Source organism: Idiotropiscis lumnitzeri, chromosome 3 (genome assembly GCF_059441095.1).
Source record: "Idiotropiscis lumnitzeri isolate Australia: NSW breed Sydney's pygmy pipehorse chromosome 3, RoL_Ilum_1.0, whole genome shotgun sequence".
NCBI lineage: Eukaryota > Metazoa > Chordata > Actinopteri > Syngnathiformes > Syngnathidae > Idiotropiscis > Idiotropiscis lumnitzeri.
This window is the reverse complement of record NC_142393.1, coordinates 25,839,743-25,863,978: the sequence shown is the minus strand read 5'-3', so window position 1 is coordinate 25,863,978 and position 24,236 is coordinate 25,839,743. Positions and strand designations below refer to the sequence as shown.

General features: G+C 40.9%; 1 protein-coding gene across 2 annotated transcripts in view; it reads left to right on the top strand.

Annotated features, from left to right (window-relative positions):
• Nucleotides 1-1,113: 1,113 nt before the first annotated feature.
• nkain4 (sodium/potassium transporting ATPase interacting 4) overlaps nucleotides 1,114-24,236 on the top strand; it is a 42,514-nt gene continuing 19,391 nt past the window's right edge. For both annotated transcript variants that reach the window (XM_088289655.1, XM_088289654.1), the window contains exons 1-3: nucleotides 1,114-1,375; nucleotides 16,800-16,937; nucleotides 19,449-19,529. In XM_088289655.1, the coding sequence (XP_088145781.1) occupies nucleotides 1,322-1,375; nucleotides 16,800-16,937; nucleotides 19,449-19,529 (273 nt within the window). In that variant the 5' untranslated portion in view covers nucleotides 1,114-1,321. The remainder of the gene's footprint in view (nucleotides 1,376-16,799; nucleotides 16,938-19,448; nucleotides 19,530-24,236) is intronic.

The following is a 24,236-nucleotide window of genomic DNA, read 5'->3' as shown; positions in this document are numbered from 1 at the left end:
TCACAAATGTGAAAGTTGCTGATCTCATAGAGCCTGATGGCGTGACTCCATCCCAGAAGTGGGAGAGCTCCTCGTAAGGGATGATGAACCCCTATCAGCACTTTGTGCTCAGGTATTTTATCATTGCTGAGACGCTGTTTGATCTGCTGAAGCGTGTGGAAAAAGAAAGGCAAACATAGGCACTGCATTTCCAATCAGAAAGTTACGCTCCTCTGACTGGACAACGGAGCAGGATCGGGCATTGGCCTCACTAACAGTGTTGTCTTGGCTCATCCGGATTTCACACGTCCTTTTATGCTGTCAACAGATGCATCTCTCGATGGCATCTGAGCTGGTCTCTCTCAAGTCCAAGAAGTTTATACACGGTGCCAAGCCGATTGTTTTTGCCAGTAAGTCATTGCCTCAGTCACAAAAGAATTAGCAGTCCCCCAGCAGAATGAGGGAGTCCTCCAGGGGAGCGCACTCCAGCACACACTCCAAGGACTCATAAAAGGGTGGGTACTCTGAGCTGCGGTTTGCTGCATTGGCATAGACAAAAGTCAGGACTCGTTCCCACCACACCTCATCTGATGATTTTTGTTATTTTTTTTTTTTATTAAGATAAATAATGTTTAGCACCCTTATATTTACACTGAGCTTTTTTTTGCTTCTCTATGGATCTGCAGCAGTTAGTGAGCTATGTTCACCAATGTATCCCTGTCTTCATTTGAGACGGATGGACGTTTATTTCTCATTTTCTTGACATTTTCTAATGCATTATCATTTTTTGCAATTGCGTGATTAAAGAAGCGCGAATGTGCGGTGGGTCACTTATTGCTATTGTTGTAAACGTGCGTTTCATATTATGGCCACAAGATGGCGCTTCTTTTCCATCCACAAGTTGAGAGTCTTCAGGAAATTGAATAGCTTTGTCTACTTGGAAGTATAACTTTTCATCCCTACTTCACACATTATTTCTCTCGTTCAACACTTTAAAAAAAATAGTCTTAGCGAGATAGAAGATAGAGACAGCGGTGGGAAAGTCAGTTTAACGCCCCCAATTACGATCCCGGCTCACCGGCTGATTGCTCTCCACACACCAGCCCCTCCTCCTTCACCATTCGCTCACCAGCGTCGTCTCCTCCCAGGCAGTCACCTCAGCGAGGCCGACAGAAACACCAGCTTAGCGCGTCGCTATCGCCGTCTCTGCTCGAAAAAGACGAGACATGAGACCCCGCTTCCTCCATCAAGACTGAGTTTGCTCGGTAAATTTGAAGCTCCTTCGACCGGCTTTTCAAAGATTTCTCTCCCGGCTCAGAGTTCGTCACTGCGGACTGACACGATGGGATGCTGCAGCGGCCGGTGCACGCTCATTTTTATTTGCACATTCCAGTTGGTAAGTGGTGGTTATTTGTTGTTTTCACTGTATCAATAGTGACATTATGCTGTCGGCTTTTTCGAACGATGATAACTTTTGTCTTTGAGTTGGTGTTGATGATGTTCACTTAGGCTTTGTTGAGATGGCAAACTTCCTCACAGTAAAGTTATAAGCTATAAAACACAATTAAAGAGCGATGTGGCTTTGATTTTTTTATTTATTTTGATCTGGTTTCTTTTATGATTTTGATTGAATTGGTTTGATTTTAAGTCCATTTTATGTAGATAGTTCAAATTGATCTCAAGGCAGATGCTTAACATTGAGCAGCCGAAGATCCATACTTCTCATACTATTCAGAAGAACGTCAAAGAGAACCAGAACTAGAGTGGCAGGGAGTGGATGGAGACAACAAGTGTTTCGGGTTTGAGCTACGAAAGAACAATGGGCACAACAACAGTTACATCATCAACCGTATTGGTCCCGTGATGACGGCATGGTTTATTTTTTTATTCAGGTTGGCGTGGTTTAATGTTGGTATAAACACATTATCACCTCTGAACTAAATGAAGTAGGCACATTTTTCTAGGAGGGATTAAGAGAAAGATGCATTTGACTTAGATTTCAATATGTATGCACTATTTGGAAATCATGCATGGTCATCCACCAGGATTTCAATAGTTGATTCGTCGGGTGTTTTTCATGGAAGAATTGAGGCTGAATTGAGCAGGTGATGAAGACAGCCTCTTGTCTTCTCTTGAAAAGTCAAATTGGGGCGAGATGATGCCGCATGTGCAGCCATCCACCCTGTTTCTATGTTGGCATGACGGCCGTCTTCCTTTGCACTAGCAGACATGAGTCGGCACATTAAGACTGAATGGGCTGTTGAGAAGAGACCTTGTTTAAATCTCGTTTCTGATGTGACACCTGTGCAGCTTTTAGATTTGACAGTCATTGGAGAGTCATTTGGTTGGGGGAGAAAAGCGAGGATTGCGCTTTTTTCCGGGGTAGCGCATGCACCCCCGGGACGTCAGGTCTTGGACTGGGAGGGCTTAACCCTCATGAGGATGCGCAGGATCTGAGCGAGTGCAGCACAAAGTTTCACAGGCATTAGCGAAGACTAATTAATACTGTGTAAAGGTTTGAAGCCAACGTTTGTTTTTTTTAGTGTTAATTCAGTCATTTTTAATACATTACAGAAACAAAGGAATATGTGTACAGCATTAAATACACAAAAAAGTTGTAAGAGTGCATGCCAAACAGAAAAGACTGGCGACCCACCAGGCTTTTAAAGCATTGGGGGAAACCTAATATTTCATATCTAAATTGAGTTCTACATGAACCCTAGACACTTTGCATCACAAATGAAAGCCTTTGGACACATTTCTTGGACTTGTAGATGGCTTTCCTTGTTGCTCTCATGTCCTGATTGCTATAGTTCAGTATGGATGAATTTGTGATATTATTAGGCCATTAATATTATTTTTGTTGGTGTTGTTGTTCTCATATACTGATGACAAACATTAATGACTGAGCTCAGCTTGTGTAAATTCATTGAGTTTACTCTCTAACACCATTCATCTTCAAGTAAGCGGCCAGAAGTTTCACAATGATTTTCAAATTTAATTGACAAGCTAGTTAGTTAATAGCAGCGTGGGGCTTTCTGCTGTTAGGCAGGAGCTTACTAATTGTTACTACCAGCAGTGATGAAGACATCATTTCTTGAATAACTTTCCCTTGTCCATTCCTCATGTTATTCATTTTCATTTTTTAATTAATTAATTAATGAATTATTTTTTTAAGAGGACTTAAGAATATTTTAGGGAGACTTCAGCCCGTCTAAAGTAGGCCTTACAATGCCATTGGTACACACAAACTATGAACTCACCTTTTAAGGACACACCTGTTCCCTCTTCAACATCCTCCCCCCCCAGACATCAGACTTCATTAGAGAGAAGGACCATTTGTTAAGAGGTTTATAAAACTGGCAACGAGCTGCCTAAAAAGACCCCGAAGACTCCAAGAAACAGCTTTATTTTTCCCTAGGCACAATTTCTGGATGACCTAACGCTTCTTGTCTGCTAAAACACACATGTACATGCTTGCAGATTTCTGAGGAGTTTAAACGACGAGCAAACCTTGTGAACCTTGGATGACCTTTAAAAGGTAACCAGGTTGAATAAGTGTGTTCGCTCGCTTGAATGTACATAGCAAGTTTGGGGCGACTCTTCCTCTGAGGAAACCAATGCATTGAAAATGAGCCAGGTTATTCTCAGACCATTACAGGCTAAAGTGAAATTAACAAAACAACATAGACAGCCGCTCAGATGTAAAAATAGCTCCTGTGAAGCACCTCTCTTGCTAATTATCTGGGCTGAGAGCTTTGATCAAACCTCTTTTGCCATCTCAGCCATCATCTAATTGAATTGTGCTGCTTTTTTTTTTTCATCAGCGGGCCTAGCGTGGGGACCCGACGGAAGGCAGCTGATAATGAGGCAGTATTGATCGAGTAGCCGCCGTTGCCTCCTCGATGGGCAGCCTAACTATTTCAGACAGCAGGCCTGGATGCTTGTCAGAACCCCGATCTACCCCAGAGTGCGGTCAGGAAGCCTGTGCTGCTTAATGATCTGTTTGTGCTCCGAAGAGCTTGTTTTTATCCTAACTGTTGACCTTAAAATGACCTGGCATGGAAGCGTTGAACGTATTAGGGACGTTATCGAGATGCATTGCACTGTGAATGTCAGCAAGTAGCCATGACATAGGATGAGTGAGGATTATGGTCAGTCGGGAATGATTGATGAAGATGCCCGTGATCAAGAGAGGCACGAGCCGTGGATAGTGAGCACAGAGGAGCAGAGGTAGTTTTCTTCAGGTGGTCCACTTCCTTTTTCAAAATTGTAAAATACAAAAAAAAAAAAGTGCAAAGCGCCAAAAAGTTCCTTGGAGGATTAAAATAGTGCGTGTTTTTTTCCGCCGTCGCTTCAACACTGATGTTACTTGGTGCCTTAAATATATTCAAGTCAATGGGGTGAAACCATTGCAACTCCACAGGTGTAAAACATTAGCTCGTTTACTGAGTTAAAATCACCCAACACAAAAACACAATCCAAAACTAAAGAATAGCTAATCAACTAAATGCGATATTCCAAACCAAAGCCATAAAAACAATCAATTAAATCTTAAATTTAGTAAAAGCCCCAGTAAACACCCTTACATGTTCCTCCACTTGGTCCAGTCCCAAAACATCTCAGCAGTGTCTGGTCCCTGGGGATTGTTTTGGCCAGAGACCGCCACCCTGAACACACAAGGAGAACACAAGTCAAACTTGCACTCCCACCAGCACAGTAGGATATTGAAATGTGCTCTTCTTTTTGAAGTGTGAAAAACTTTGGTCATTCTTGGGGCATTCATGGAACCTTTTAGTTTCCGTTATTTCTACAGTGTGTGTGCGACTGCAGTAACATTAGTCAGTGATGTCAAAAATATGTTTCAACCTACTTTTGCATTCAAATTATTGACGTCATTCAAATAATAGATGACACATCTTGGATGGATGCAAAACACCCACAGACTCGATGGTGTAATCCAAACTTCAGTTAATGGCTTAAAATGTTGAGTGAAAGGATAAGTCTTTATATAAGGATAGGAAGTACTGCTTCATACGCATCTTAGAGCATGAATGATATGCAAAAAGAGCTGGAAGGCATTTTATTTGATATCTGACGAGCAGGAGGTGTCCGTGTTCCTGAGGCGGTCTTAGAAACTTTGAATAGTCAGACAGTCCGCTTTTCCTCAATTTTGATGACGTATAGCAGCAAGCAAATGAACTAACTTTGTAGTGAAAGCCTCTGAGAGGGTTCAGCTAAAGTGCTTCCAAGAAAGTTTTCCCGAGTGAAGCAGATCCTGAATAGCGTTGTCTCTAAAGGCTAGACGTTATCCTTTGGCATGTTGTCATCTGCCACACATTACAAGGGGTTTAGGCTGTGCTACCGCCCCCCCCCCTCCGCTACAGTGTGTCTCTACTGCTAATTCGTATGCTCAATAGAACGTTCATAATTGACGTTGAATATTCATCAGGAATTTGGGATGTCGGTCAACATTTTGTCTCTGTACCCACTCTGCTCATATGCGGGTGTGCTGGCAGTCCTACTCATACGCTGTTCTGCAATTGCTTTAATGAATATTAAGCAAGTTGGATGGGAATAACACAAGCAGATTGACCAGTTGTAAGACTTAATGCTACTACTCAGCTCAAATTGCTCAACCAAGCGTCTTTTTTAATTGTGTGGACTGTTAAAAGCAAGGATATCTCACAAACATCTGTTTTCTAATTTAGATTTATGTTGGTCAATGATCATCATCTACATTTACTTGGCACGGTCTAGTGGATTTCGTAAGCAGGCCACGGCAAATGAGAAAGTAATTGGTTTACCACCAATACGTTTACACAACGCTTCTCTGGACTGTGATTTATCACGTTCTGAATGGCATAATTAATATTTTTCCCCTCCATATTCCCTTCAGCCTTTGGCAATAATACACAGCAGGCCTATTGAAATGATCCAAACAGATGTAACATGTGTTGTGGGTATTAGAGCCAGCTTGCCATTCAGAGGGTCCCTTAGATCTAGAACACCAGCAGATCTAGCATATTGTATGTGGGCGAATCTTCTGGAGATCTTGAGCCTATTCCCTGTTAAGTCGACGTGAATGAGGCTTCGCATCACCAGTGTGAGAAGAACACATCACGTTTCCATTGCATTTTGAGTTCTTCTTAGTATGAGTATTTCATAATAGCTCAATAAGTTTACACCAAACACTTTAGTAATACATAAATCATGATGTCAGAATGTGTGCATAGACAGGAGTTGCGTATCAATTTGCCATTGATTAGGACCGGAATGTTGTTTATTTAGGCCGATACTAATTCCAAAATTTGGCTGTGCAAAAACATAATTAATGTGTCATAATAGAATAATGTTTTTTTTTTTTGGTCCCTTAACACTAAAAACAACAAAGATATGAATTACAGGCAGAACATTTGACTATTGTGACAATGTGAATGTGCAGGTTGAGTGGTTGTCTGTCTCGATATGTGCCTTGTGAGTGACTAGTGACCACGGTGTTGAAAGCCTCATGCCTGAACATGCTCTTCATTAACCTGTACACTGGTCGCACTTGTGGAACCAACATTTTTCGTTGGTCGCACACTTTTTTGGGGGTGGTACAGCATGACCATATGTGCTGATGTAAAAGGTCTCGGCATCTCATTTGGCATACCGTAGCTGCATAAGGTGTAAAGATTGACATGATATATTTGCAAAATATTTTGCTTTAATAACAAGCAGTGGGTAAAAAAAACGTCAATAATGACTGAGTTGAGATACTTAATGTGATACATTTTTCAGCCATATCGCCCAATCCTACTAAGCACATTGTGTTTAAAAAGACCTTTAATTAATCTTTATATCGACTAGTTTATTAGTATCTTATTAAAGTATTATGTTAAAATAAGATTAACTAAATGCAGACTTTTTCTCTGTATTCTTATTTTCAATAGAAAAAAAAATAAATTCAATATATATCAATATCGACCAAAATGAAATACTTGTATCATGGTGTACTTTTGAGTAATATAGCCCAGCCCTGCACACTACTGATATTTCTATTTAACATGAGAAGTGTCAATGTTGATTGTCATGTGCCTGTTATGACCGATCCGTTTTGAACCAGAAAAATTTAGCGTGTAGTTAACGATAATATTCATATTTATCATAAACATCTGGATGTTATATGGCATGAATGATCCAAGTGATCATTCCTCAACACACACAATACATCGCTTGATAGTTAAGGACTAACCGGCCATGTACATATTGTGTGTAACAACGGTAGTACCTAACAATATTCATAATTCAGCATGCAACACTGGAAGACAAGCGTGCAATCTCTGATGCCAGATTGCAGAGCGGGTCTTGAATTCTTCAGTGAATGCAATCAAGCTGAATGGGAAGTCGTCATTTATAAAGCAAATACTGACACTTAAGTTAGGTGGCTGTTAATGTGACAAAGTGCACATCGAGACTGGGATATTTATGCATTTAATTTATACAGGGAAGATTTAACATTATTTTGCATTCCTCTTTTGTAACCTCTAGTTTACATGGTTTTTGTAATTCGCTATATTCTGCAGTCAACACTACAAAGTCCACAATGCTAACACAAAGCTAAGATGATTAATAGAAGACATATTAAGTGCCCGATGGCCTCACAGTGCAGTGGTCGGGGGTTCGAGTCCGGCTCCGGCCTTCCTGTGTGGAGTTTGCATGTTCTTCCCGTGCCTGCGTGGGTTTCCTCCCACATTCCAAAAACATGCATGGCAGGTTGATTGAACACTCTAAATTGCCCCTAGGTATGAATGTGAGCACGAATGGTTGTTTGTCTATGTGTGCCCTGTGATTGCAACCGGTTCAGGGTGTACCCCGCCTACTGCCCGAAGACAGCTGGGATAGGCTCCAGCGCCCCCCCGCGACCCTTGTGAGGCGAGGCGGTACAGATGATGGATGGATGCATGGATATTATGCGCCTTACTTCGTGTATCACTTCACTGCCAGGATGGCCGAGTGGTCTAAGGCGCCGCGTTCAGGACCCGGTCTCCCCAGGAGGCCTGGGTTCGAATCTCGAATTTCCCCATTGTGGGACTAATAAAGGGAATATTATTATTATTATTCTTATTCATGACTGAGGATATTCACAAGTCAGAATACAGTGGGGCACTCAATCAAAATTATTTCATGTTCATATAAGCCCACTTCTAACCTAAAGCCATTGTACAGTTACTGTGCCTTGGCAAGAATGTGAGATGATAAGAAAGTTGTGTTCTTTCTGGGGGTCCAGTTGATAATATTTTTTCCATCTGATCACTTCCTCTAAGGATTGTATGCAGTTGAGGCTCAGCAATGTGTGATGTTGACATTTGAAGTGCTTAACCTAGCCTACATCTCCTCTGGAAAACCATTTCCATTTTGGCATGGACGTCCTAGTTATGTACAATACAGTGTTTGTGTGTGTGTGTTGAGGGGTGCACGAGTGCTCACTTTGCACTCTCTATCAGACCCCTACCATGTCTCGCTCTGAGTGGTCTTGACCCGGGCGGTGTTGATTGCGTTGTGTCAACACCCTCATCATCCGCTGCCAAACAGACACCGAAAGGTCCTGCCATTATTACACCAGCGCCACCAAACAATGTTGATTGAACAACAGCCTATTGTGTGTGTGTGCGTGTCTGGGTGTGTTGTAAGCCAAGGTGACTGCATAATAAATGTACTCTCGCTCATGGGCCACCCCCAAACCCCCTGATGTGTCATATTTTTACTAGGGAGTCTAACGCAGCCTGGGTGTGGGGCACTGCTTGAATGTGTAATGAATGTGCATGTTGGAGCTCCAACATGCACTGTTGCCTTTGTTAAAATGCAACATTCTCTGTATATGGCTTTTGAGCTAGAGCTTTTGGGTGGATAGAAATATAAAGGGGGGGAGAGACATGAAGCTTAGTTCACACTCTCACTGTGTGCTAAATACAAGTAGAAATTTGACCTTGAGGCTTAAGACAACAATTACCCCCAAAGCTTTTATGGTTACCATGGAAGTGCTTTTAAATAAATACATAAAATACAAATAATTCTTTACTGTGAGTTGTTGTATCTATCTATCTATCTATTGTAACAGGAAAAAGAAAAAGTAAAATCCCAAATCACCTTTACCATACCCAATTTATTTGATAGGTTCTGCCTTTGGGGCACCACCCCTCTAAATAGTTTGGTAGAATTGCTTGCATTTTCTCATTATTATTATTTCCTTTCATAATCCTGCTTAACTGCTTTACGATGCTAATAAGATGCAGAGACTGTGGTAAACCTGTCATCCCGAGATTTAGGAATTAGAAAGCAGATCTGAGTTTGTTTTTTGACAGCAAACTCTGAAGCTGGTGAAAAGGCTTGGGAGTTTGCGTTTTGCAACATGGGGCCTAGTACATATCCTTCTCTCTGGACAACCATAATTCCAAATATAGCTCCTGCACTTTTTATTTTTACAACACCAACAAGGCGCCCCACCCAACATACAACCAGTCTTGAGTAGCGTTGTGGTGCGCCAAGGCTATGTCAAGATCTGAACTCAACATGAATCTTTGTTGATCCGATCGCAGCTCCAAGTCCTGGGATAAATGTGACACGTCACACTGTGCGCACATGCGGCATGTTGGGGCGGGGGGGCAACATGTTAAAGTGGTCTTTTTTCGTTTGCATACAGAGAACAGAAGGGACTTCAATCACAAAAGGTTACCCGGCTAGACTTCACTTGCCAGTTGCTTAAATCATTTCTAAATACAAAGTTTGTTCTTGAGCGAAGATGGTGGCAACCTTCTTTGGCTTTAGGCTCCTTCTAGCCTTGTAATAATTCAAATGACTTGTGTGTTTTCTTGGGAAATACCATCTCTTTGTCACCCCACCCCATCAGCCCACATGACCATTTACGCTTTTAATGTCATCAATTTACCAGGTCATTAATTTTGATGAGATAACCTTTGCTGGGGAAAATCCTGTGTGTGCGCGTCCATGCACATGGTTGAATAAGCGTGTGTGTGCGTAGGGGTGTGTGTGTCTGTGTTCCACATCAATGACACTGCGATTTGACTTTATAATGGAGATAAAACCAGAACTGTTTGCAAGCCCATTTCTCTTTTTCCATTTCAAGGGTTGTAGCAGTGTCATTTGTTATAGGGTGGCATCACAGAAATTGCTTTGGGAGCACCGGCAACCTGGATGACTACCGTGACAGATTCTACTCTGTTGAAGGGCTGAACAACATTCATCCTCGTTCTCGCAACCAATGATACGGGCATTCAGACGTGTTTTATGGGGAGTGAGAGCTTCTCATATGTTTTTCCTCTAATTGTCATGTGTGCTTAAACAGACCAAATCTATATTCTATTCTATTAAACAGTTAATATCCTGTGGTGGTTGATTAAAACACTCGCTGACTCACTCAGCTGGAGGGTAGCAGCTGCTGTGAGTCATAATGAGAATTTCCTCTGTCGTAGTTAAATTGCTGCCTGTTAATTGCCGTAAATCGCGTTGCGCGTTAAAGTTTTGATTTTGCCCAAGATTAACAAAGGGAGGTGACAGGCTGATTTCAACCGCTGTTATTTCAACTTTTTTTGTGTGGTCTATCCACCACTTTGAGAATGATTGGTGTGTTGAATGTTTCTTTATTATTTTGGGAGCGCTAGGACAATGTGTAAAAAAAAAAACGATTGACAGACAGTCCAGTGGTGACACCCGAATGTACAAAAGTTGAGTGTCAATGTGTTAATTTTAGAAGCTGGGAGGACCTCACTCCAACCACTTGTTGTATTATGTTGATAATATTCCAGTATGTAATTTTTGCAATAATATTTGGTTCAAAATGCTCGAAAACATTTCCACATTCATGTAACAAACCTACTGTGACCAAATACTAAGGCTCATTCGGCCCACAGTGCCTCAAGATAACGAATGACTTCACAATATAACCCAGGTGATGTGAATGTTAGAGCAGCCAAACGTCTCGCGGAACAATTAGGTCATTAAATGTATTTGCGGTTTGGATCACAATCGCGGCAGTACAATCACATGTGAATGTGCAGGCTAACATGCATATTATAAAGGAAGTCAAGTGAAAAATGTTGCCAAAAATACGCTCCCACTAGTCTAAATAACAGTCTGATTAATATTGCATTTGTAGAATATGCATTTAAAATCACAGTTCCTAAGGGGGGGATTTTTCCGCTTATTTCATACGCTACAAACACATTAATCGGAATGCCCTGTTGGACCATATTATAGTCAAGAAAACCTTTGACTTGAATTCCCCTTAAAGTAACCTTTTGACTTTGTGTCATCAGGACACCCAAATCAAGAAAAGCACAACATGATCATCCCGCAAAGCTTTGACCCCAAAGACCATATCTCATACTGCGAGGACTAAAGTGTCTCGTGATGACTGCCTGCCGCTTAATCTCTGTATCGGCTTTGTGTGAGACCAGGCACCACCTTGGGCTCTCTATCTGTCTGTCTATCAAATTCTCTGCACATACACGGATTGGTAGCGTTAGTTGCACAGTCTGGCCCTGCAATACATAATGACTTTATCCGGGCATGAAAAATTGGAGCAAACTGTGATAAATACTTTACTGCCGGTTGGGAGCAGAAGAGTAAAGGCAAGCTCAGACAAAGAGGCGTCAAACTCGTGATTTATTGTTTGGCTCAGACATTATCTTTTTCTTTGGTTCAGTTTGGAAGAACACAGCTGTTACGATACGGCTTGTGAAATTCATCTGGTTACTTGCTTGGCATTCACTTGGATGTATAATTACATTTGGAGCATCAGCTAATTAGCCTATCCTCCAAAAAATGTGTTTTAACCATTTAAAAAGAAAACAAATGGTTTGCTTGCTCCATTTGACCGTGGTGGTCCACCCCTGACCTGCCCCATCTTTTGGAGCCATTTTCAGGTTACGGTACATAGAATATAATAGAACCATCCACCAAAGTCACTATAATGATTACTCTAATAATTTGATTACTCTGTTGATTATTTTGTTGATTAGTCGATGAATTTAAAATATATATATATTTCAATTTCCATTCCTTTATTGAAAAACAGGACATTATTTCAAACTGGCAGTGCAGTCATTATTTATGATGTTACTGGTTGGGTCTGTAACATGTCAGAAAATACACAAAAATGTTGATCATTGTTTTGTAAAGTAAAAGTGGGTGCTTGCAAATGTTATGTTTTGATTCAACACAAAGATAATCAGTAAGATTATAGTAAAATAGATAATCTTTCATGGAGGACTATAGAAATCGGATAATGTTTATTGTTGCAAGGAATTGGACAATTTTGAATTAAACAAGGCTTCTAAATGCTTAGTTGAAAACAATAATCAGTTACTTGTCAATTTATTTTTTTGTTCTTGAGTTTCAGGTATTATTCGGACCAATGTGAGGCAAAGTAAAGCTGCCAAAACAAAAGTATAGTTTACAAGTTTGACTAAAATGTATGTTGACAACATTTAAACACATGAACAGGAAACTTAAAAAAACATTTGAAAGTGAAGTAAAGAAATAAAAGTCTGTATGTATGTTGCTAAACTGTCACTTGGCAATAAGAGCGAGCAGTAAGACCTGACAATAAGCTTCATGTGCTGTCACGCTGATTAAACGTATAATACTTTTTCCGCTTCAGGTTGTTGAGCATTGTAATTTTCTGGGCCTTTGATCAAACTGAAATGGTCACATGCACAAAGCTTTATTGCTCTCCAAAGCATCCGCTGGATTGTTGACGCAAAGTTACAGTGCAGCTCTCTGGATAGCTTTTACCTGGCGTTGCGTGAGTGCCCACTCTAGAAGTTCAGAAGTTCAGTCTTTTAATCCGTGGTGGTAGCAACAGGCCATGTGCTGCGTGGTTTGTCAAGAACACATCCTGTTTTCAGAAACCTGCCATAGTTAGTCGTGTAAATTGTATTACATTTTGCTCCTGAGATTGTCCTTGAACTCAAGTCAGGGAAAGAACATTTTCTTGCCGGGCAGCGATTTTGCAACACTGTTCCAATGTCAAGTGGCAAGCTGGCGCCAACGGAATAAGCTACTTACAAAAACTGTAGTCTTAATTTTCAAATGATGATGTTCTCACGTCTGAATAATGATATACGAAATGAAAAATATTTTTTAAAATAAAGTGTTTTGTGACTTTGTGGGACACCATGTATTCACCTCAGAAGACCATGTACATGATTATACCGGTACCCGAGTGATCCAGCTATCCTTAAAATTGATTATTTAATCGTTAAAACAATGCATCCTCAGAGTTGTTTCCAAGAAATACATGATATAATGAGAGTGACCCCTCATCATGTAGAGTCCAATTAACTTTAGTAGCATTTAAATAATATATATTTTTAGGCGGAATGCAATGCGTGAACGTGCCAGCCTCTCGGGAGTCATTTGTGCCCGATCACTTGGAGGCTTTCACAGGCCACTATGTTGCCAGCTTGCTACTCTTGGAAGAGTGTTGGTGATCAAATTCCACCCCACTCCCCTGTAATCTGCTTCCTCAGAGATGTGGGGTCATTTGGCCATACGGGCTTGAATGATGGTGTGTGTGTGTGTGTGTGTGTGTGTGAGAGAAATCTTTCTCGCCCCGAGATTGATTGCCGTCATCTCGATGGACTATTGAGTTAGCGGCGATCAGAGAGGCTTACTACAGCATTGAGAGGAGGATTTGGCATGCATGCACACCTCTCTAACGCCTCTACACTTGGATAATTTCATAACCAATCTTTTTGCATTATTACAGACTGTCTAAAACTAGTGTATTGATTTTGAAACTTTGGATTTTTTTCTGTTTTCATTTAAATAGGCAGCACAGCAACTTGCAACAACTTTTCAACATAAGAACAATTTTATGTTTTCGTCATTTTTGTGACATCTGTTTTGAATAAAACCACTCTGTTTGCAAAATGCAATTCCACTGTCTGTACAACGTAAAACATGACAACTAGATGTATTAATACTGAGTAACAGTGATTGTTGCTATACTGCAGTAGTGCCTTGAGATAAGAGTTTAATTTGTTCCGTGCTCACATTTGTAACTCAAAACTAATGGCAAATAGATATGATTGTAAGACAGATTTGAATTGCAAAAATGGGTTTTGATTTAAAAGATGGATGAATGCATTGAACAAGAATCATTCCATTTTAAAATATATTGAGATATGTATTGAATGGTCTTTTGTTGAAGTGATATGTCTTTGAAGGAAATACCACATTTACAGTAGCCTACTGCCAAGTTCATTCATATTGTAAAATGACAACTAACACATATCACTCGCTTCCTAAATTGGAAATGTATTTGTAGCGTGTGTGAAATCCTGCGTGAGTGGATGCTAGTGCGTGTGCAATACAGCGTTCAAGTGAAATATGGAAATTAGCTAACTCTTCTTACTCCCGTACAGTCAAAACTTAGAAAGACAGACTTTGGAACTGAGACGTGGTACTGTTTTGGCCCATAAAAAAAAAAAAAAAAAAAAAAGAATAGCCATCCCTAGTTGTGAGCCACTATTAATGTTCAGATATCTGTTGCTTCTCACACTGCAACTATCAATGCTAACCATGAGCATGTCAATGGTGTTTATCAATGTTAGTTACGATTAAGCTATGCAAACTTTCCTAAGGCAAAGCTTTTTGAACACACAATGTGCAATGCTCTTTGTTTAATGTTTACTTTGACAGTAAAATTCAACTGGGATTGGCTTGGAGCCTCTTTTTCGAACATTTGCCGAGCTACTGCCATCGTACAGCGCTCATATCTCAAGTTTGCGCTCACAGGTTTCGTCAGAAAAATCTTGGAAAACTCGTAAATCGTATCACTTGATTCTCTGTCTGTTTTTTGCCTCAACATTTTCTCCTCACTTTTCAATTCTCATCTGCCCATTTTTCTCTTGTGACTAGAGTGGAATCTGTTATCTTTAGGTGAGCAGTTCCACAGTTCTCATTCTCATTGGAGGTCACTTCCTTCCTCCGTTGTCACTTCCCTCTGAGTTTGTTAAGTTATTACCCTTCCTTTCTTTGCGAAGAAGTGACTGTTCACTCTTAATTATCACACTCTATTTGATAATGTCCCCCTCCCTGTCTTGACATTTCCATTTCATTAGGAGAAGCTTGTTCCATTGCGTACAAAACGTGCGTGGGTGTGTATGTGTGTGTGCTTCTCGTACACTGGTGTCAATGGGGCAAAGTTCCCTCCCTCCGCTCATCCATCTTCAAGTGTGTGAGTGAGAATGACATGCACAAAGTGAAATGCGTCGTCGCTTCTGGCTCTCACGCACAAACACACAAGCGTGCACATGCAAACACATTTGGCACTGCAATGGAATCAAAAGGCCGATGGAATCTTAATTAAACGGGTCCCGTTCTTCACCTGCATTTTTCCTCAAATCCCTGGTGACCTGATGCAAACGGCAAAGCAGCTGCCATGAGACTTCAAATTGCTTTTCTCTGCCCCCAAGCAGATTGGGTAAAGGGGAGAAGGGAAAATTATGTAAATGATTTTTAATGGAACAAGTCCTGACAACAAATAATGTGGGAATGGCGCATGTCATTGGAGACTTTTGGGTAAATTGGTTTCAGTGTAGTGGATTTAACTAGCTTTTTTGCGCACAATTTGTCCATGGGAAAACAATGCATTGCAAAAACAAAGGAGATTGTCATCGACTTCAGGAGGAACAAGACGGTGCCGCCCCCCCTCTGCATCGAAGGCGTGTGTGTGGAGAGGGTCCACACGTTCAAGTTCCTGGGAGTACAGATCTCCGATGACCTTTCTTGGACACACAACACCACAGCAGTGGTAAAGAAGGTCCACCAGCGTCTGCACTTCCTGAGAGTCCTCAGGAAATTCAACCTGGACAGGAAGCTGCTGCTGGCCTTCTACCACTCGTCCATCGAGAGCCTGCTGACATACTGTGTCTCCACCTGGTACAGCGGCTGCACTGAGGCAGACAGAGTGAGGCTCCAGAGGACAGTCAAAACAGCGCAAAGGATTATTGGCTGCCCTCTCCCCTCACTGTCGGACATCTACACCGCCCGGTGCCTCAGAAGGGCTCTCAACATCGTCAAAGACAATACCCACCCAAACTCACACCTTTTCGACCTGATGCCCTCTGGCAGGCGCTACAGGTGCATCAAATCGAGGACCAATAGACTGAGAAACAGTTTCTTTCCGAGAGCCATCTCCATTCTAAACTCTCACACGCACACGACCACCCTTACCTTGCAGAACAGCAACGTGATGTGTTTTTATATATTCTATCCAGTATTATTTACTTATTATTATTATTCTCTTATTTATCTAATTTATATACATTTATCTGAATTATTGTTGTATTGCACTGGAGAGGGGAGCTCTCTAATCTCGTTGAGTAAAATGACAATAAAGGGATTTCGGATTTCTGATGTATGCCAGCTTTTTGTTTTATAAATGCCTAAGCTCCCTGTGGTGGTATTCCTGTGGATGGTCCTCACCTCCCATCAAGTATTCTCCCTCCAAGAGGCTGTGTGCATCAAGAGGAAATTGTGAGCTCCTCTTAAGCTCAGTAGTTTTGGAATCAATACACCTGCCATTGTTTAGTTTATTAAACTTAAAGTCAATGCCCTCGAGGTGCTCCCACTGTTGGAGGAGGCCCGCTCAAGCCGCTCTGCCCATTGGCCCAGTATTGAATTGTCCATTGCCGCGAGTCAGAGGAGTAGTCGATGAGACAAAAACAGCACGTGTGTATGTGCAACTTCCAAAAGGAAAAACAATTGTTTTATAATCACATTTCTCTTCTCATCATTTTGCTCTGCAGGCGTTGGCTCTCGAACGGCAGGTCTTTGACTTCCTGGGTTACCAGTGGGCGCCAATCCTAGCCAACTTCTTCCACATCATCATCGTCATCCTCGGCCTCTTTGGCACCATACAGTACCGACCGCGCTACATCGTCGTGGTGAGTGCCTGTAACTGGTCCCAGTAAATGTGAACTATTTGGATGAACGTATTGGTGAAACCAGTTCTCAAGTCTCAAGTTGGGCATCTTGATTTTAAAAACCCACCTCAAGTATCTGTTTATTTGGTTTGTAGCGTCAGAAAGGCAAGTAAAACCAGCTGTACTTGTGCATAAGGTAACACGCTGCCAAAGTGCTGCAAAGGTCAACTTCAAAATAAAAGCCTTCCAACTAAGACATGGACATCAATGCGATAGCCTTGGTAGGCTTTTAATTTGAAGTTGGCCTTATTTGCATTATTTACCCCAAAGCAATATTGTTTATACACTTAGATTATCTTTCGTTCCATCTCCATACAGTTTTAAGTGTAATGAATAAATACAAAATTACACCACTCTCACCTGCTGCGCGAGTACGCCACACTTGTAGCTAAGCGTCGTTAAGTTTGATGCTTCTTCTTTGTTGGTTTGGATGCTTCTTCTTAGTTGGTCTAGCTGCTTCTTGTTCATGTTTAGCAGCGGCTGATTTTTTTTCCTACCGAACAATTTATAAAAGGCATCTTTCATTGACATTTATGGAATTATTGTCTATCCCCAATATACTTCCGAACATAGAAAATTAGGGGTTTTCATCAGGGTTCGTAAATTGTTGTAAGATGTAAGATGTTCGCAGTGGGTTTTTACTTGTTGCAAAAAATTTTTCTTGTTGCAAAGAAATGTTGAACTTGTTCATAGTGGCCAAGGTGGGCACACTCGGAGGAGCCGCCCAATGAATTGGATTCTAACATTAAACCATGATTCCTAAACTGCTCATTTTTTACATTCTCCTTAATTATGTTACACAATGTTTTTATAATGAGAAATATCGAGTTATTTTTTCAAAATAAAAAACAGAAACCATTTTTCTTCTGGGGCTGAAAAAGATGAAAGGCATTTCCATTTATTTTAATGGGGAACAGTGACTTGTGATATGATTGTTTTGAGTTACGATTGCGTCATGGAATGAATTAAACTCATATCTCAAGGCACGACAATACTTTGATGTAAAGGCCAGGTTTTCCTTTACATCAGTCCCTTTTTGTGCACATGCAGGCTGTCTCACAATCCTTGTCCTTGTTGGTTTTTGTTTATTCACCTTGAATTATTCGACAACTAGCGCATGGTGTTCCCTTTGTCAAATTTACTCTCTCGTGTGATGTATGACAACCTTCACTCATTGTAACTGTGTTAATTAGGTCTAATTCATTAATTTAAGTGGTCTGGGCATGGGTGGTACGGGCTGGTAGGGGGCTCATCACAATTCTCGACAGCAAAGGTCACTTGGTATATAAATCATGACTGTAATAATCATCCACAGAGTCAAGGTCAAAGGGAACAACTACGCAGACACTTTATTATGATTACTCACGTCAAGGAGAAGTAAACCCCAAAATGTTCTTTACATTATGTTTAATGTGGCACCACTCGTCTAAACACGTTATTCTGATTATTTTGTTAGTGCGAATTAAGCAGCAAAATCAACACGTTTTTGTCCAGCTCAGCAGCGGCTATTTTGCCATTTGCTGTTGACTGACACGTGACCTAGAGAGAGGATGACTAGAATTTTTTAATGAGTAATTCTGAGACAGGACGCACGGTACGAAGAAGAGGAAGTCGCTTGACGCAGATTAGAGAGGTTGGCATGATTCAACATGTACGGTATGTTTTCACCAAAGCACTGTTTATCTGCCAACATTTCCGCTGACACATTAATAACACTGCACTCAGCATGAGTCAGAAGATTTCGATGGAGTCTTCTTGAGAACTTTATCTTCTCTTGATCCTCGAGGACTCCGATACGCTCCAACATTCAGGCACAGAAGGACAACAATTTGCTCAAAATCAGTCCTAATACAAAACGAATACATCCAGGTACTGTCTCAATAATCACTTGTTGTAACAACATTCAGGATTTAAAACGAGCAATTTTATCAACGGATACCGTACCAGCCAAGGTTTAGATGCAGTAAGATGAGTTCAAATTCATGTTGGTGGCTTAACCCTCATTCTTTTCATGTTTGTGTTAGCCATTGCTGTCATAAGTGTATTTTAATGGCAAAGTCATCCCATTACATTTTTGTAATTTTCTTTACAATGCTAGGTTCCCAGCAGGCCCACTAGTCGAAACAAGGCATTCTAATTAATACTGCATTTGCAGAATATGAGTTAAGCAGCATACTCCACCCGACCAATCGTAGCTCAACTTTAGAAAACAGGTGAGCCGTTGAACTCATATTCCACAAATGCAATATTAATCAAAATGCCATGTTTAGAATCCTGAACATTTTATTGCAAAGAATTTTGTGGGTTGACTTCCCCTTTAAGCAATATTCCTTGATTGATTCCACAAGGACTCCACACTTAGATCGGACTGTGCCTTTTTCATTAATAGAATAAGTGACATAAAAGTGTGTCATGTTTTGTTTGTTTCCGTGTATTAGCAGATGTAACAGTGATGTTATTTTTTCACTTCAGTATGCAATTTGGGCAGCTCTGTGGGTGGCCTGGAATGTCTTCATCATCTGCTTTTACCTGGATGTGGGCGGCTTGTCTAAGGTGAGACTTTTAACATTGACAAATACACCGACTGGCCACGACATTTTGACCACTTGTCAATATAATACTAACTATGAAAGCAATCTAGTCTGCGTCATCATGGCGAGAATTTTTTCCCAATGTTCTAATCATGTGCATTTGTCTTTCTCTCAAAATATTAGCTCAGCACATATTATGGTGTCAATCAAAACTGATCATTTATTTCCATTGTAAAGGCCGAATATTTGACACGATTCTTTTTTGGATCTCATTATGTCCTTCGAGTGGCCATTGATTTGTGGCTGATCGGTGTGTGTTTGTCATCTGTTTCTTGTATTGGGTTTGAAACTTCAAGACAAAAACACCTAACGTTTGGTCATCCACTTATGATGAGTCAATTATTTAGCTGTTATATTTCTGGACAAGTTAGATATACAGTATGAGAATGCACACCTGTACAACTTTTGGCTTTTATTACTATTCTTCGTCAGAGTGGTATTCATTTGACAATAGGGGCTAACTGACTAGTTGACGAAAGCTCGATGTTGACTAATAGCTTATCATGTCTTTTTGCTATTTTGTCATCCAATCAGTCAATTAACCGAGTACTTTCCATTAACCGGTTTGCTGCCGTCGCCTGACTGAAATGCTTTGATGAGCAGTGAAATTTCAGTCAACTAAGCAAAACAATCGTCATACATCTGCTAGTACAAAAAGATGTGAAGAAGATACAAAAAGATACACTTGTATAAGCATCATCAGGTATTACTAGCATCCACTAGTTCAGGTGTGTCAAGTGTGGCCCGCGGGCCAGCTCAGGCCTGCAATTTGAATCGGCACGCAAGATGATTTTTTAAAGCGGTGATCCCCAACCACCTGGCCTCCCCAGGACTTTTGGACCGAGCCGCAGCGGGCCGCACAGATGAAGATTTTAAAAAATTAAGTACTTCCGGTTTGTTTAATAGCCAAAGCTATAAAATATTATATTTGGAAAAGTCACCGGATCAGTTAGTTCTAATTTTAATAATTTCTTTCTATTTGTTTCTCTGCTGGCGGCCGCTGCAAATGTGACCGACATCATATTAAAGTTGACTGCAACCCTTATCAGCAAGGGTTGTAGTAATGGTGCAGCAGTACGAAATTTCTACCTATAAGCAGCTAACCCTAGATAAATATTGTTCTGTTGGGAATTCGGTGCGATAAAACCAAAGTACAGGTTTGAATGCTGTTAATGACCGAAAAAAAAAATGTATTTGCCGTGAACATTTCAGCTCTTGCGTGTCCTTTCTGGGGTCAGCAGTATTAAGTGCAAAGAGAGGCATTTAGTTTTATGTGCTGTTGTAATCCATACCCATTTTTGTCGTGTTTTTAATGGCTCGCTGCCGAGTTGTTATAGTAGTTGTTAAAGGCATAATGGAGTGTTGTGTGATTTTCTCACCGTGAAACGTTATTCTTTCAATGTAAATGTGATGCACTGCACCAGGTGCCCGTTTTACAACCTCAAAGCTGCCCCCGTGGACACCAATACTAGCGCTATGTAATAAACATGTGGCCTACAGCTTTACAAACACAATCAATCTCAAAGCTGTAACAGTCTTCACTTATCAATGGTGTGTTTTCCTGTTTACTGTGTTTTTGTGGTTCATAACTTTGCAGAGCAACGACTGTCTCCTGCTGCTGTTCTATTGAAAGGTCGTAACTCCGTTGATAAATAGACATAAATAAGCCCATTCACAGAAGCTGTATTGTTATGCTTCATCTTCACTGCATGGGATTTTTTCTTTATTATTCAAATAGAGTTGGTGTGAATGCCTCTGTCCTCGATATGTGTCATGGATGTAAAAAGTCTACACACTTCTGTTTAATTGCAAAAATTTCGCAATCTGAAAAAAATGATGCATCATATAATTTTCTACCATTTATTTGCCCTTTAACCTGTAAAACTCAACTGAAATGAAAAACCAATGTTTTTTAAGACGGAAATCAAATTAAACAACTGAAATAATGTTCTTGCAGAAGTGCGCACACCGTCTTTTAAATGGAGATGCGGCTGTGTACAGAATCAACCCACATTGAAACCCATGTCAAATGGGAGTCAGCGCACAGCTGCCACCATTTCAAGTGCCTTTGATTTACCCCACACACATTTCTATGATGTTTTTCGACATTTTATGCTCTCTTTCCAGAAGCCTGAAGGTTTTGTGTGAACACTGACTGATATTTTGAACTGTTCATAATTCCCTCTGACTTGGCTAAAGCCCCGGTTCTGAAAGACTGCTCCTATTCATATGCTAACCACCACCCTGCTTCACTTTTTTTCAGTGGCGTGCTGTTTTAGCACCAAACATACCTCTTGGAGTAATAGATAGAAATTTCCACTTTGGTTTCATCAGACCAGAACACCTAGGATGGATGTTGTTATCGTGCTTAATCCAAGTTCAAACTGAACACAGCCACCTACATCCCAGTTGGAACACTTGTACAACCATGTTATTTCAGTTTATTTTATTTTATTTTTCATTTATTTATTTATTAGTTAGTTAGTTAGTTAGTTAAATTAAGTTCAAACCTAGCTTTTGATCATGGGTGTGCAAACTTTTTCAAACAATTGTTTATAACCAGCCTCCCATGGCCTCAACATATCTTCCCCCTTATGTTTGCCCCAGCTTTTTTCCTCCCCTCTCAAATAACAAAACCCCCACCCCTTCCTCACATTGTTCAGTCTTTCCCCTTATTGGCTGCCTGACCATTGAAAACAATGAATACACGCAGCCAGTCCCACACCTCGGACGTCCAAAATGAATTTCACAATCATTTTCTTAAGCTCTGGTACCACGGCCATTGTATGAGAGACCACCGCTCCGTTGCATGCGTCTTGTCCATCACTTCACTCCACTGTGTGTGTCCTTTATACGTATGTGTTTGTGTGTTCTGTATAATGGAGCTTGTGGGGGACATCTGCTCAGGGCTGAGGCTGGGCATTAACCCAGCAGATGGAGCCAGCTTGGGCTCCCAGCCTTGCATATGGTGGCCAGGAGGAGAGTTGGCTAATGGAGCGTGGACACACACACACTTAACATGCAGCTTTCTTTGAAACCCCTGACACATTTTATCATGAGACAGAGTGGGCTAATTCAGTCAGACCTGCCTTGCACAACCTTGACAGAGTGGTTTGGGGGAGTGTGTGTGCGTGTGTTGTATTAAGCGAGCCAGAGCCCTCAAGCAGGGGTGATGTCATATGGTGCATGGCCCGTCATCTCCTATTGATCCCCTATCTTGTTCCCTGTGGTGCAAGACAGACTGACAGACGGCCCCCTGCTTCTCTAAACAAACTTTAGACCAACACCGTCCTCCCTTGCCTGTTATCTCATTTTACTTTACTCATTCTCATTATCATGTAATTTAAAATTTTAATAGACTGATTTGTCATTGTAATAACCATTATTAGTCGTGAAGTTCTCCCCAAGTAAGAGAATTAATTATTATGAATAATCAGATTAATTATTAAATGAACAGATGTGGGAGAAAAGCAATTTGACTCCCGTGAAAAATAAGAATTCCACTAATTATTTTCGATTTAAACGTTATCTAGCAAAGTGATGTGAAGTTCCCGTAATAAATTGAACAAATGAGATACTGCTGTCATGGACATTGTGGAGAATAGGCATCATTGTGAACTGAAAAAGAATCTAAAAGAAAAACTCTGGCTGCTTGACGGATCGACTGACTTAATTTGAATTGATTGTTAAATAAGCTGAAAAGTGAATGGTGAAGGATACAATCGAGGAGAATGTTATTTTGTTATGGTTTTCATCTGTAACTTTTGACAGCCAATCTTAGAAGTCAAGCAGAATTTTGCCTTTTTTGCCCCCCAAAGTTCAGTTTCCTTCTGCTTATCCGGAGAAATGTGGGAGTGGCTGCAATTTAAGTAAAGGCAAAACTGCTCTCGCCCCAGCCTCTTGATCTCATGGCGGGGATGCTGAGACACTCCCAGCAGGTCATGCCTGGAACGCCTCACCAGGCAGGTGTCTAAGGGGCCTCCCAAACAGATGCCCGACCCACTTCAACAGACTTTTCGATGCAGATGGTGAAATGTGTCACTAACTGAGATACCAAGCAGACTGTGTCTCGTATATATAGAAGTCTCTTTTTTTGATGCAACGTATTACCTCCTGCGACGTCTGAGCAATGTGAGGGAACGCTCCACAGGTACAAGACACGTCGTCCTAAATGACGTTTTGTACATAGAACGTTAAAACGGAGAAAACTGCCGGTGCAAATGAAGTACACTTAAAGTTGCTGTCAGCGGCCGCTGTTCATTCTTAGTGGATTCAGCCTTGAGTATCATGGTCTCAATTTGGAGGTGCTGACTCTCATCCCAGCCGCTTCACACTTGAATGCAAACCGCTCCAGCAAGTTTTAAAAATCTTAGCTTGATAAAGCCAACACAACCACATTATCTGCAAAAAGCAGAAGGGCAATATTGAGACCACCAAACCGGTGGATCCTTCAATGCCGCTATACTTTCAAATTCTGTCCATAAAAGTTATGAACAAAATCAGTGAGGCGGACTGAACTTGAATCTCTGAGAGAAGATTCATGTGTGACTTGGGAGGCGTGTGAAAATAACAAATATAATATTCATATTATGTGGCAAAAAAAAAAAAAACTTGCGAATGGCAGCTGCTGGAGTGCTCCATCATCAAGAGTATCCCATGCTTAGATACA